The sequence below is a fragment of the Myodes glareolus genome, chromosome 26, assembly GCF_982192425.1.
Source record: "Myodes glareolus chromosome 26, mMyoGla1.1, whole genome shotgun sequence".
In the NCBI taxonomy this organism is placed as follows: Eukaryota; Metazoa; Chordata; class Mammalia; order Rodentia; family Cricetidae; genus Myodes; species Myodes glareolus.
Window position 1 is genome coordinate 14,962,920 of NC_142051.1, and position 14,835 is coordinate 14,977,754.

The window sequence follows — 14,835 nt, forward strand, 5'->3', positions numbered from 1 at the left end:
GCTGAAACACTTGGTCTCCAACCTTTGAGGTGTTGCCTTTTTCAGGAAGCTCACAAGATGGTGAGAGAAGCGAATGTCAAGCAGGCCACTGCGGAGAAGCAGCTGAAGGAAGCTCAAGGGAAAGTGAGTCCCACCGTGTTGGTTGGTTCGGGGCGGGGCGGGGGGGGGGGAGAGCCGGCCATCACCGTTTCCAGGGCGCCACAGCAGCCCTTGGCGGCTATTCTACAGTTAGAGACTGCAGAAGCCGTGAGTGAGAAAATAGTTAGGTGCATATAGGTGCATTGACACTGGGCACCGGTGCGTTTATATCACAGCCCACTTAAAACCATGTAAATCACATAAAAAGGGTTCAGTTTTAAAGTTAATGCTTATTTTCTTAATTCTTTGGGAAAAAAAGACACCTATATAGATCTTATTAGGAGTGAACTGTAAGCTAATATATCTTAATGATTTTGAAAATTCACATTAATGTTCGGTCTTTTTGACTGTTTAATTTTCTTTTGGCATTACTGGCAGTTGAAGCCAAGCCATATGGAAACCCAAAATCCTTGGATTATGTTCCTTTAATTAGTCCACAGAAAATACAAATTTAACTTAACGTTCTGTCCTTGAAAGCGTTTTGCTAACTGCCCTTGAGCCGCATCTGTTGCAGAGCATGTTGCCTGTGTGACCGTGCTGATTCCTTTTCAAGATCGATGTGCTTCAAGCCGAAGTGGCCGCCCTGAAGACACTGGTGCTGTCCAGCTCTCCCACGTCACCGACACAGGAGCCTCTGGCGGCTGGGAAGACGCCTTTCAAAAGGGGACACACAAGGAATAAAAGTACGAGCAGCGCCATGAGCGGCGGCCACCAGGACCTCAGTGTGATTCAGCCGCTGGTGAAGGACTGCAAAGAGGTAACTCGCCAAGGGCTGTCCCTCCGATCACTGCTAATGTCCGTCATGGAGGTGTCCGTCGTGATTTTTTTTTTTTTGCCATCAAATTTTTTTTTAGTACAAAATATACAATATTAAGATGGGGGAGGCTTTATCTAGAGCTGGTTGCTTTCAGGGATCCTTCCCTCCTGCTCTCTGCTGGCTGGCCTCGGAGTCCCGCTGCAGATCTGGTAAGTTTCTGCCTTTCACGTGTTCATTCAGGGAGCAAACTGGGATGTGTTGTACAAAAGAAGCGGGTGGCTTTCACGTCCTCACTAGTTGGGGTGTTCCATTTTAAAGTAGGAATAAAGAATGTGGGAAATGAGGTGATTCTCTTGAAGATTACTGTTTGCTCTTTTTATTCAAAATCAGAGAGAAGCGGAGTTTTGTATGAATTAGAAAGTTTTAGAGTTGATGCAAATAATTAAGTAAATAGTTAAATAAGAAAACAACAGAACCCAGAAGTAATAGAAGCCTTACATTTTAAATAACATAAAGATAACTTAGATACTTTATATTTTGAAATGTGTAGAGTAAAAGTTACGTAATTATTAAACATTGTTTTGTTATCATCTGTGGTGAAAACTGTCTCTAAGAAGATTGGTCAAGAATTCTGGGAATATCCCTCGTTTTCTTAAAAGCTGTAGTCATTGAGTTTGATTCCTGCTGAAGAAGCTGTTGGTGTTTATCCAGTTAGTTTGTGTATAGAAGCCAGGAATGACGAAATTGAATTACTGAGGTTAACTGTCGTACCTGAGTTACCTTTGTTCAGTTGTTGATAAGAATATGGTAGCTAGAAAAGTTTAGTGCTTGTCCAGCTCTGAATGTAGCAAAATCTGAAATTCGTATTTGTTTCTGTTAAATTTCTAACACACTTCTTTAGTGGTTACTTTAGTTCTGATTTCTGTGACTTTAAATAAGTGCGCTTTTAAAACAGCTTTTGTTGTTCTCACTCAGCAAGTGTGAGCGATTTTCTCCTGCTGCTTACAATAAACCTTTGTAGATGGCTTCTCACCGCTTTGTAAACGTCTCTAGTTTTGAAATTCATATGAATAGGTCACCTGCACCCACTTCTGATTTGTGGTTACACTTTATACCCTGGTGCTTTGTGAAAACATCAGCAAGTTTTACACACACACACACACACACACACACACACACACACACACACACACACACACACAAGATTTTACTGAAGGACGCCCCAGGACAATGCTTTTCAACCTGTGGGTCAATGACCCTTTCACTGGGGTTGCCTAAGACCATCAGAAAACACAGATGCTTACATTACGATCCTTCAGTAGCAGTGAAAGTGATTGTATGGCTGGGGTCACCACACCGTGAGGAACTGTGTAAAGGGTCCAGTGCTGGGAAGGCCGAGAGCACTGCTCTAAGACAGTTTGCAGCAGTCTGAAGAGGTGGAATGTGTCCGCGCTTCTCTAGAAAACACGGTGGCGCTCTCAGTTATAGCAACAGTGTTCTAAAAACTTTCAACTCACGCATGTGTAGACGTGCACAGTGCAGGGCTTTGGGTTCTAAATAGTCCAACTGAATTTAGGTTTAATTGTGTATCTTAGTCAGGGTTACTATCGCAGTGATGAAACACCTTGACCAAAAGCAAGTTGGGGAGGAAAGGGTTTATTTTGCTTACGCTTCCATGTCATTTTTCATTGTCTAAAGGAAACCAGGATCTGAACTGCACAAAGCAGGATCCTGTAGCAGGGGCTGATGCAGAAGTCATGGAGGGAAGAGTGCTTTTTCTGGCTTGCTCAGCCTGCTTTTTTGTTAAACCCAGGACCACCTTAAACCAGCCCAAGGATGGTACCACCCACCATGGACTGGGCCCTCCCCCATCAGTCATTAGTTAAGAAAACGCCCCTTGGGCGTTCTTGCCCACATCTTTATCTTGTGGACCATTTTCTCAGGTGTGGATTCCTCCTTGTAAGTGACTTCAGCTGTCTCAGGTTGACATCAAAACCAGCTGGCATACTGTGTGACTTTGGGGAAGCCATTTTATCTCAAGCCCTAGCCTTATCTATAAACCGGGGGTCTTAATGTCCGCCGTGCACAACTCAGGATTAAGTGTTTAGAAAGAGTTGGCTTCTAGGCAGTGACTCCAGTTACTGCCTGTAAGCCAGGGTCTCTCATTTGATAACTGTTCACTTTCCTGCTTCGGAGCTTATCTTAAATATTTATCTCTTAATATACTTTACCCTCTTGCCTGTAGTTTTGGCTTAAGACATTTATGGATCAGAATGAGATGGTCATGGTTGACCTTTAGAGTCTGTAGGAGAGAGCATGGTGCCCTCAGCCTTGTATTTCTTTGATGGGCGCTGCACCTCTGGCTGTTATCCCAGGTCAACAACAGCCAACAGCGCATGCTCACATGGTGTTCAGCACTTGCAAGTGTGGCCCAGGGCGGGGCATGTGCAGGAGCTACTCTGTGTCAGCAGGTGGCCTGGAGTGGCCTCGGTAGGCTGAGGAGATCCACCCAAGGGTCTGTAGACAAGGAGAGGGAGGAGGGCCGAGAGGAGGCGTGGCTTATAACTGCTAATCCAGGGTGGACATGGTGGTCAGTGGAGGGCCGTGGTCAGTGGAGGGGCTGTGGTCAGTGGAGGGCCGTGTGCCTGCTGCTGCTCCTTGCCCATTGCTATACTAGCGGGTATTTTAGGACTGTCTTTAGGAAAGAGCAGTTTCTCTCTGTGTTCAACCCACACTAGATTTCACAGGCCACACTCAATTTATTCACTTTAAATAAACTAACAAATAATTACATTGGCTCCAGATTGATAATGTTCAGAAAACACTGGTCAGCAGCACCTTTTATATTCAGGACAGTCTGTGTCTTCAGAGAGCCCCAGTATGGCTGGGCATAGTGGTAGGGCCAAGGCAGGAGTCTAGTCTGCTGACATTGTGATTCCCAAGAGTTGGGGTATGTAGTGAGTGAGACCCTGGCTCAGATGAGGAGAGAGAGTAGCTGCAGTATTTGGAGACCCATGAGGTGAGGATGACGGCAACGTCTTAGAGCACCGTAGGGTACCATAGATGGTACCCAAAAGCTCAGTTAATCATTTTATAAAGAAAAATGCTATCATATATTACAGGAGAGTTCAATTTTTACTATTTTAAATGAAGAACGTTTCCTTTTAATATTTAAATTAGGGCTTGCTTTATCAAGTAGTTTTTATTCTTTTTAAAGTGGCTTTGTGTTTGCTCTGATTCTAGGCCGATCTCTCTCTGTATAATGAGTTCAGATCTTGGAAGGATGAGCCCACAATGGACAGAACGTGTCCTTTCTTAGACAAGATCTACCAGGAAGATATCTTCCCGTGCTTAACGTTCGCAAAAAGTGAGGTAATTTGTTTTTCATTTTAATAGAAATGCATTCAGATCTTCTGTGCTTCTGCTCTCACGTTCCATATTTTAATGTCTTACATGGAATTGCTGTAAAAATGTCATGTTTAACATTTTCTCCATTTCATATCAGGACCACGATTCCTGCCATTCTGACATATTTCCTCTCTCCGGACGAGGCTCATAAGCACTGAGATGTGTACTGTATTAGTGTGGTGGGCAGATGTGTGTGGAGGGAGGGCTTGCTGCTGCTTCACACACCCGGGTCCAGTTTTCAGTTTAAGCCAAGTTCTGCACTTGCTCTGGGACAGGCAGTTACGGTCTCGTCACCACACGATAAACGTGTGAGGATCTAGGGTGTAGCTTTGAGTTAAGTGCTGGGCTAGCCTCTGCAGGGCTGTGAATTTGGTCTCCACCTTTGCCAGCACAGAACCTAAACCAGAACACTAAGTGTGTCTATAAATAAGCAGAACTATGATGCTAACTTGGTCTTTGTCAGAGAATTAAGAGGAAGAATAAAGTAGGCAGATAAAAACCATTTCAGAGGATCAGGAATTGTATAAATCGTATTCAGCTGAGAAGTCATAACTTCAGTTATCTTATATGTGAGAAGTCTGTCTTCAGATAAATAGCCTGTCAGCTGATGTTTAAGGAATTCAGTCCTGAGAGTCTTAGGGCAGCCTTTTGAGGATCGAGCTGTAGCGAGCGTCCTTGTAAGGACTACAGATGAGCCCAGCAGTGACCGGGTGTGGGCTGTACCGTGTCGGCCATTGTCTCGGTGCTGCTGACCTCCCCAGAGGAACTCGAGCCTCACTGCCTGCTTAGCAGAGGAGACTTCATACTTGATTTGGGGGGAAAATGTCAATTTTTAAATAGATTTTTATGCCTATAAATACAAGATGAAAAAATATATAGCTAAAATTGGTATATACTGCTACTATAAATGACAGGAATTTATTGTATAAATTTATCAGGATGTGGCATTAAGATATTAATTTTGAAGTGGATGTGTAATATTGGGTAAGGAATGGAATTAATATCTTTAATCCTCTTCCAGTTAATACCAAAAATTCTTACACTGTAACTTAGATGCCTATCATAACTGCTTGATTTATGAAAGTAATAAAATTTGGATTGTGATTTGAGCTTTTCGTCCCTTCTCTTTGTAGTGTTCAAGGCCAAGTTTGTGAAATGGCAGAAAATCTTATTTTGATTTTTTTTTTTTTTTTGCCAGAATTTAATTCTTTTTGTTGCTTTTTGTTTTAAGTTGGCTTCGGCTGTTCTGGAGGCCGTGGAGAACAACACTCTAAGCATTGAACCAGTGGGGTTACAGCCCATTCGATTCGTGAAAGCCTCAGCTGTAGAATGTGGAGGACCAAAGTAAGTTTTTCCATCTATGCCTTGTGGGAGCGAGTGAGTTCTCAAAAGTTTTTGCATTGTGGTATTGTGTTTATTCATTTGTGTGTTGTAAATGTGATTACATTTCTCCTCCTCAGTTTCTTCCTTGTGTGTGTGGCCCAGGGACAAATCCCCAGAGGGTATTGATACTTTTCAAAGTTAAGCTTATTTTCCTCCAGACAAAGTTGTGGTCCTTTTTAGTGGAGAAAGGTATGTGGTTCACTAAGAGAATGAGGGCGCATTCTTAGATTTCAGTGTGGCTGTGGAGAATGAGAACTACCCAAGGAAAGGCCCTAGTACAGACCTAAGGCGGGAGCTGGGTGTGCGCTTCTCCCGAGAGTTACTAAGGCCCTTAATGATGGAGTGCAAGCTCAGGATGCAGGAAGACTAGGGATTAGAAACAGTTGTCTAGCGAATTGTAGGCCAAATTTTTGTTTTGCCAGAGAGAGCAAGCGAGGGAGAAAGAGAACGAGCGAAAGAGAGAGGAGAGAATGAATGAGTTAGCTGTGTACAGTTGATATGTGTGTAAAATACTTCAGTTTGAGGATTGCCATCAGAACTGATTCAGAAAGGCACTGACTTAGAACTGTTCCTATGGGGACTGAAAGCAGCACCAGGGCTGGAGAGATGGCTCAGTGGTGAGCGCTACCTGATGCGCTTGACAGAACTCCAGCTCAATCCTAGCTCCCACATCAGGCAGCTCACAGAGACCTGTAACTCAGATCTGCTACCTCTGGCCTTCATGGACTCTAACAGTTACGTGAACGTACCCACACACAGACCGCATACATAACCATAATTATAAAAAACAACAAAAATAATTTGTTCCTACCTTCCATATTATTTCTATAAAAGATTCTGAAATTGACAAATAGTTCTGTCTTGCACATGTGGCAGGTATTTGGAAATTATAAATTTTCAAAGAAAGAACCACTGTACTTCGTAGTAGGGCAGCCTTTCCCATCCAGTCCTCTGAGAAGAAGGCCTCTGAGAAGGGTTTTGTCCAAAACTCAAATGTAATTGTGCTTTAACTTCGGTTCTAGGACCGGGTTGCTGTGGGAGACTGGAAGCCCCGGGAGCCCACAGAGTAGAGTCTGTTCTCAGGTGGTTGGTTGGCTAGTGTAGCTGGTCATGTGTGTGTCACGCATCTCCTCAGAGTTGTAGTCTGTGTTAAATACTGCTGTGACACCCTATAGCACAGTGGCCTCTAATTTTAGGGGATTTTATTGTATTAAATTCTATAGACCCCAAAGTATTTTCCTTTTGGCCCTGCAGCCTCTCAAATGGAAAATCAGCAATGTCCGTCCTTTGAAGGTCTGGGTCATACCTTATTTTAAATACCATATGTGGCAGTTTTTTACTATAGAACTTGCCTATGCTTGCATTATGTCTTCCGTACTATACATATGAGAGTATACTCCAAGTGGTGGCCGATGGCCATGTGGACTTAGAAGACTTTAGTAAACGAACTAGGTAGGCTCGCTTTAGGGAGCAGTTCACTCCAGTGCTTATGTGACACGGCAAGCGAAGATGTGGAATCCCGAGACGAGCGCTTCCGGGAAGGCACGGGAGCAGTGGCGTGTTCCACTGCGGCTTCGGAGAGAAGGGCAGGTCAGCACTGAGTCCAGAATCCAAGTGCGCTGACTGACTGTATTAGCGTGTACAAGTGCTCAGCTGTCTTTAAAGGCACGTGGAGAGAAGCTGCTGTTGGGGCAAAGATGCGCATCCATACAGCACACACAGAAAGACCTTCCACAGAGCAGAAGGGGCACGCAGCGAGCCAGAGCTTGGGCCTCTCTTTGAAGGGGATTTTTTACTTTCTTATTCTAAAAATAATACCTGAGACCACTTTAGCAAAATTCTTTCAAAATGAGACAAGATGTTAAGAGAAAAAATATACTTCCAGAAGAATAAGTGTAACTTATTTTTAATTCAAGGGTACTTTTCCTTCTGAATAAGTTATACTTTTTGCAGCTTACAAGAACTTCCAGTAATTGAACCTTACATTTACTGACCTCTGATTCTTCCCAAGCTAATTGTTAGTACTTTAAAATATTGCCAAAGACCATTAAAGCAATTTGTAGGTGTGTGTGTACACACGCACACACATGCACAAACAGTAAGGCAAAATTTCTTTGAAAAGAAACGATAATCTCTTTTCAAAGAGATTTTCAGGGCCACCTCTAAAATCTTCTTGGTCCAAATAATAAATTTTACATTTGGTTTCTTACTGTCGAGGAACACTGTGTTGTGTGTCTTTTAGGTATAACTAAAATCTAATGTAGTTCATATAGTTGTTTTTCTTTGTTTTGTGATTTATAGTGTCATGTCAGGTACGATTGGCCACTTATTTTTACTGAGAGCTATGCTAATTTTGTGTTCCCAGAGACTGGTAGTGGTGTCTCCCCAAGTTCCCGGCTGACGGTCGACAGCTGGGCTGCTGCCTGGCTTCCCTCATGGAGCTTGTTTAGCAGTCAGTCAATGGCTGCTTGGGGCCAGGCTCTAAAGATGCCTACCCTCAAGGAATGTATAGCTGAGGCCAGCCAGAATGGCCGCAGGGAGGTATGAGACGGACCTCGCACACAGGTGTTTAGGTTTGTGCTTGAAGGGCAGCTTATTTCTTTACTAAATGCAACAAAACCTACCAGTTAAACACACTCCACTTGGCAGCTGTTACCCTGCAAACCATTAGCGATGGTTTTTTAAGGTTTGGCTAATCTTGATTAGATTCTTTTCAGCTAGGAAGCTGAAGTTACGTTTGCAAGTGGAGTGCTGGCCTGCAGCTGTTGGCACATTTGTAGATTTGCTGCCAGCTGGGATGTATGGCCAATACCCCGGGTCTCTTTGTAGAAGCATGGTCAGTGTTACGGTCGTAAGCTTATTCCGGAATGTAAGTCCCACAGGGCAGGGACTTTGTCTTTTTGTCACAGTAGTCCGGCACCCAGAACAGGCCTGACACATGTTAGGTTCTCAGATATCCTCTCTTGTAATGAAGAGACGGCTTGTTAAAATGGGGGGGTGGGGGGAAGGGCAAATGCTTTTAATTATATAACAAAACTGAAATTTGTTATTTTGCAGAAAATGTGCTCTCACTGGCCAGAGTAAGTCCTGTAAGCACAGAATTAAACTAGGGGACTCAAGCAACTATTACTATATTTCTCCTTTTTGCAGATACAGGGTAAGTGGCATGACCTTGGCGTTTAATAATAATACTGCCTGCTGTGTGGGAAGCTGACTACTGCTGACCTCTCTCCTCCTCTCTCCCTCTTGGCCTAGATCACTTCCGTGTGTAACTTTTTTACGTACATTCGATACATCCAGCAGGGCCTTGTGAAGCAGCAGGACGGTGAGTGCTCGGTTCACTGTGAACATTTGCACTGCAGTTAGCCGGTCGGGACAGGAATGGGAGAAGGAAGCTGCTCTCCGGTCCACTGAATTTCCCTATGGTCCTAGCAAAAATGTTTGGGTACTTTAGAAGAGAATATGTCTTCTAAAAATGCTGTTTTTAGCTCCCTCATTTTACTCTCGAGTTTTGAGCAGAGCCAGTTCTCCCTTGCTAGGGATACATGACAAAGCAAAGTGTAAGTGTGAACGGTATCTGGAGTTTACTGAATTTATCCCTTGAGAGATTAAATGACAGCGACTTGGAGACTGAGACAGGAGGATAGCAGATTGAAGCCAAGCGAGAACTATAGGATGAGTTCAAGGCCAGTTTAAGCAAGTTAATGGTGTCCTGTCTCAGAAAACTAAACAATTTAAAAATATTGGAATGGGCGTAGCTTCATGGTAGGGTACTTTATTAGCACAAGGTCCTAGGTTTGGTTGCCGGTACTTGGAGGGTGTGTGTGTGTGTGTGTGAAAATGAGCAAACTCTAGAAGTGGTCAGATTTATTTTCGTTGATGGAAAGCGTAAGAGGCCAACCGTGAGTTTCCTGTGTGTTCTACTTCTGCGTGTGACGATTCTGAGCAGAGAGAAGATGCCCATCCTGAAGCAGCAGAAACAGATCTGTGAGCTGTTGTGATTGTGTGAACATTTCAGCCTAGCCTCCAGGGCTACTAGTGCACTATATAACTCAGTGTTACCTTAACAACCCAGCGTAAAGGCTGGCGCATCATGACAACTTCTGAGCACACTTGCTGAGTGCACGTGACTGTTCCAGAACTGAAGGAGCAGGCGCTAGGTCAGGAAGAAACCCATCTTTTTGTATTTGACATTGTAGAAAATGTTTCCATGTAAATTTTCATACATGTTGAAATGTTTCTGTACTGCGAAAGACTAGCGGAAGCTAATTCTTTTCAGTCACATACCCTAGTGAAAAGTTTACGGGAAATTAGATGGGCAAAGACTTAGTTCAGCCATTATGACTCTGGTATATGGAACTGTGCCTTATTTATTTAGAATTACATATAATTTTAATGTATAAAGGAGGCATGGGATCAATCTCTAATGTTCGAGCTAAAGACTATGAAACAAAGCTAGTCTGTATGTATCTAATGATTTTTATAATTTTAATAAAAACACCTTTTGAATACCTGTTGATGGATAATATGATGCACATTTTCTCCTTGTTACAAGCAAAAGATTTGGGGAAAGTCTGAAAATAATTCACTTGGTGAAAATAGGAAGAATAGTGTCTTGAGGAAGAGTGACAGATGTGACACCCCACTAGTGTCTGTTCAGCACAGGTTTTATACCATGTGCACCCCTTGTATAAAAACCTATTCATTATCTAAGCCTTATATTTAAAAAAAAAAAAAGATTAGGGTCAGTTAAATCCAAGGCAGAGTTTCTCAGCCTTTGTACCTTAAACCGCCCCCCCCCAAAGCTTCAAAATAAGCCTTACATTGAGCGTGGCTGCAGTGCCACACAAGTCAGAGCCACCTAACCTCATAGTCAGAATGCAGGTACAATAAAAATACTACTTTTAGGCTCTGTGTGTAAGATACACAAGAAACCTTTTCCTTTCCTGTTTTGTTTATTTTGCTTTGCTTTTTTTTTTTTTTTTTTTTTTTTTGAGAGTCTCACTATGTAGTTCTGGCTCTGCTGGAACTCTTTGGGAACTTCCTATGTTGATCAGGCTGGCCTCGAACTCACTATTCTCCTGTCTCTGCCTTTGTAGTGCTGGGATTCCAGGCGTGCACCACCACAGCAGGCTCCAGGGGAAGCCTTTTAACTTTGGGTCTGACCTTGGGCTCTTTCCCCAAGGTTATCTCATTGTGTCTGTTGTGTAAATGGTTTTGTTTTTTTAAATGTGAACCCTTTCTTCTCACAAGCACCTCAGATGAAGGATACTCTATTGACATTGTGAGCTTGGGTGATTGTCTGTGTGTGTCTATTGGGTGTGTTACAGGATATTTTACAGAATCTCTGGCTTCTGCTCATTAGATGGCAGTAGAACCTCCAAATTCAACAGTGAAAAAGGTATTCAGACATTGTCAAATGTGCTTTGGGGGCCAGATACCCCTGATGAACACTGACCACAGTGTGTGTCGATCACAGACCTTATATGGCTTGAAGCACAGAGTCCTTTTTTCCCACTTGCCTGGAAATTTAAAAAGGAAGTGTGGACAATGGAAGTGTGCAGTTGAACCCCAACATTTGCTTTTATTTCTAATCTGAGCCACACAGAAGCTTCCCTTCATCTCTTCAGGGAACATTACTGAATTTTCCGTGTCCTGGGAACCATCCAAGGAAGAGCACACCAGGGTAGAAGACTCGCTGGTTGAATAATAACCTATGATAATTAGCCTTAGTGTACTCAAGGAGGGGACAGGATTGGCCTTTACTCCAGATACTGAAATGCCGGCTTTTATTATGTTCCTCACGACAAAATTAATACTGTTGTTAATGACTGTAAAGCTGGGGTGTCCCAGGGAACATGGAGAGGTCTGTGAGAAGCAGCCAGTGTAGGAACCGCCCTGCTTTGCATTTCAGCTAATCCTGCATTCCCTTGAGGCTTGAGCAAGTGTTTACACATTCTGATTACACATCTCTTCTCCCTCTGTGCAGTTGATCAGATGTTTTGGGAAGTGATGCAGCTGAGAAAGGAGATGTCGTTGGCAAAGTTGGGGTATTTCAAAGAAGAACTCTGACACCCTGCGTGGGGCCGTGCGCGCTCCTCTCTGGACAACTGAAGAATGGCTGAACATTTTTATGGCTAATATTTATTTCCGAGGAGAGGGCCCAAGACTCCTGGCCTCTTGCACATTACACTAGGAAGTGCTGTGATTTCTTTTAAAGAGACTGGGCTGTTCTCACTTGTCCCTTAATGGAACACACTACGAGGAGTTGCAGTGTGCTGGTGATGGCCATTCAGCACTGCAAAGCAAACCACCAAATAAATACCAGACCGAGTGTGTGTCTTTTCCTGAGCTCTGACTTGGCTTGGGGAGTTGCAGAAAGCAATGGTATTTCACATTGTACTTCTCTGGGGAGCAAGGACGGAGCTGTGTGTACAGGGCTTACTGTATGTCTGTGTGTGTGTTGACATTCAAACACAAGGGCTTATTTGCAGAAAGGTTTTTTGTTTTCCACCTGTGAGGTTTTTCTTTTATTAATTAATTAGGTTTTTTTTCAGCCTATTGAGTTTTCCCTCCCTCCTGTCACCCCCCACCCCCACACACACATCCGCTCCTCTACTTTGCAGAAAGGTTTTACTGGGGTTCGAAGTTGCTGTTATTCTGCTTGCAGTGACCCAGTGAATCCCTTTTTTGTCGTGGTATGTCAAGTAGAAAATGAAGAGTGGGGAGCTCTTCCTCCAGAGGAGCATCTTGAGCATCCTGATGTAGGGGTTCACGTTACGCAGTGAGCACTATCATGGAATTAAAAGAATATTAAATAAATAAACAACATCATGGTCTAAAAAGAATGACATCTGCCAGTTCTGAGCAACCATCTGATCTCTAAGTTTTAACTAAAGCGGACACGAAGACACTACTAACCATTTCTACCAGTAGGAGAGGTTCCTGGTGGAGACAGTGTCGGGGTGTGAAGGAAAGACTGTCCCACGGCTTTGTCTCCAGTGAGAACACGGCCGGTCATAGCTTTGGAGAAAGCCTTGGGCTTTGACGTATTTCTTCTGTGTGCACAGCTCCAAAACGAAAAGACCTCCTTGCTTTATTGACTGTATGTGTGGGAATGTTTGCGCGTGTGTGTGCGTGTGTATATGTATACATATGTGTGTGCGTGCGCATCACATTCGTGCCTGGTGCACAGAGGGGTGAGCTGAGGGAGTCAGACCTGGAACTGAAGTTGCAGACAGTTGTGAGCTGCCAGGTGCGCGCTGGGAACTGAACTAAGGCTCTCCGCGAGAGTCTCTCGAGCCATCTCTCCAGCCTGTCCTTCCTGCTTTAAAAATGAATAAAGTTTCCCTGTGAGTAAACCTCCACATCTTAAGAAGTTTTTTACAGTTTATGTATTTATGTGGGGGCGAGTCTGTGCCTGTGGAGGTCACATGACAGCGTTTGGAGATCTGTTCTCTCCTCCTGTGTGGTTTCTAGTGATCAGACAAACTCAGGACATGAAGCTTGGTGGCAACACTTTTACCTGGTGGGCCGTCTCTCTGGTGCAGATCTCCACACCCCAATCACTGTATGTTCATTGTAATTAAACAGTTTGTTTCTAGAGATTGGGTTGTTTTCAATTCTTTACCCATCATGACGTTGTGATGAGTCACTTTGCATATGTATACTTCCATGGCCATGGTGGGTTTTCCTGTATGTTCATGCCTAGTGTTTAAGGATGTTTGTTCTCATGGCCGGATAGATTACCCATTAGAAATCTGAACCAGTCACAGAGCCCACCCACAGAATCAAATCGAATGTGCTTGTTCAAGGATTCAGAAGATTTTCCACAAAAAACACTTTTGGAGACAGTTCTTAAATAGGAAAAACAAGTTCAGGAGATGCTAACTTTGGAAGGAGAGTGGAACCTTGCGTGTGGCTTACTGGTAGAGTACCTCCCTACCATGCCCAAAGCCAATGCTTTGATCCCTCACACCACAAAACCTGTCTAAACAAAGCAGATACTTGGGGAAAGTTCATTGATGTCATAAATGAGGAAAACCACAGGACGATAGGAGCAGTAAGTCTGTGACTATCCTGAGTTGATACTTTCCAGCCTCAGTAGTGGCAGTGGGCATAGACCAGGAAGCATGGAGTTCGGATAGATACTTGCTAGAGGTAACAGTATCACCGAGGAACAAGAATACAAATGACCAAGTAGAGAAGCAGTGTGACAAGCAACATGGAAATGAAGATGCTATCCAATGATAAACTCAGCAGTTTATCATAAAAAGAGTCAAACTGGATTCCAGTGTATGATCTATGTTCACAAAGTGCAGGACATAGGCTGGAAATAGAAGAATGGGGAATTGAAAATGGTAGTGTTCAAATAAAATGTAAGTATAGCAAATGTATTTATATGAAAATGCATGTGCCTATACGATTAGTAGCCCAAATATGAAGCTAAAAAGCCCTTACTCCTTGTCTTTTGGCTTCTGCACCCAGCCTCCACTGCAGCATGCCAAGTGTGGGGATGATCCACAGGCGGAAGGCAGGGCCGTGCTGACAGATTACCATGATGAACTTTCCAGACTCCTGCCTGACAGATTACCATGATGAACTTTCCTGACTCCTGCTCAGGCAGACACTAACCTTGGACCGCTCTGGTCCTCTTATCAGCCGGACAGTTGCTCTCTGAGGTTCTTAAGGGATTCACCAAGAGGACTTTGAGAGTCCCGTTGCCTGGTATTGAATGTCCAGTGTTCTATCCCCCCCCAGACAGCTAGTCTCCAAAATGTAACTGAACTTTCTTTTACCACAATGTCCTGTCCTGTGTACTTCGCTTGACAGGGTCCTAAGACCCTGGAGAGTTGCCGCTAGCCTTGTCGGGCACCTGCCTAGGCAAGGGGTGAAACCAGTGTGGGTGGGGGTATCCCTGCAGCCGGAAGTGGCCTTGTTCACTCTTCACAAGTAGCAGGAAAGCCACCCTGTGTCATGGTAACTGCAGTCTCAGGGATCAGCAAACAAACTTTACATATAGTGAAATACCCAGGAGACGCTCCTCCTTGTGGAATGTTCTCTGGGAAATCTAGAAGATGCTGATATCTTAGACATGTAAAAATTGTTTATATTCGAGGAAAATCTTGATAGGAGTATGGCTTTTGGTT

At 43.7% G+C, this 14,835-nt stretch overlaps 1 protein-coding gene across 4 annotated transcripts in view; it reads left to right on the forward strand.

Annotated features, from left to right (window-relative positions):
* Rab3ip (RAB3A interacting protein) overlaps positions 1 to 13,291 on the forward strand; it is a 43,224-nt gene extending 29,933 nt beyond the window's left edge. For all 4 annotated transcript variants that reach the window (XM_085683309.2, XM_085683307.2, XM_085683306.2 and 1 more), the window contains 7 exons: positions 46 to 123; positions 692 to 895; positions 4,139 to 4,267; positions 5,535 to 5,647; positions 8,744 to 8,843; positions 8,942 to 9,011; positions 11,676 to 13,291. In XM_085683309.2, coding sequence (XP_085539435.1) covers positions 46 to 123; positions 692 to 895; positions 4,139 to 4,267; positions 5,535 to 5,647; positions 8,744 to 8,843; positions 8,942 to 9,011; positions 11,676 to 11,758 — 777 coding nt within the window. In that variant the 3' untranslated portion in view covers positions 11,759 to 13,291. The remainder of the gene's footprint in view (positions 1 to 45; positions 124 to 691; positions 896 to 4,138; positions 4,268 to 5,534; positions 5,648 to 8,743; positions 8,844 to 8,941; positions 9,012 to 11,675) is intronic.
* The last annotated feature ends 1,544 nt before the right edge of the window (positions 13,292 to 14,835 follow it).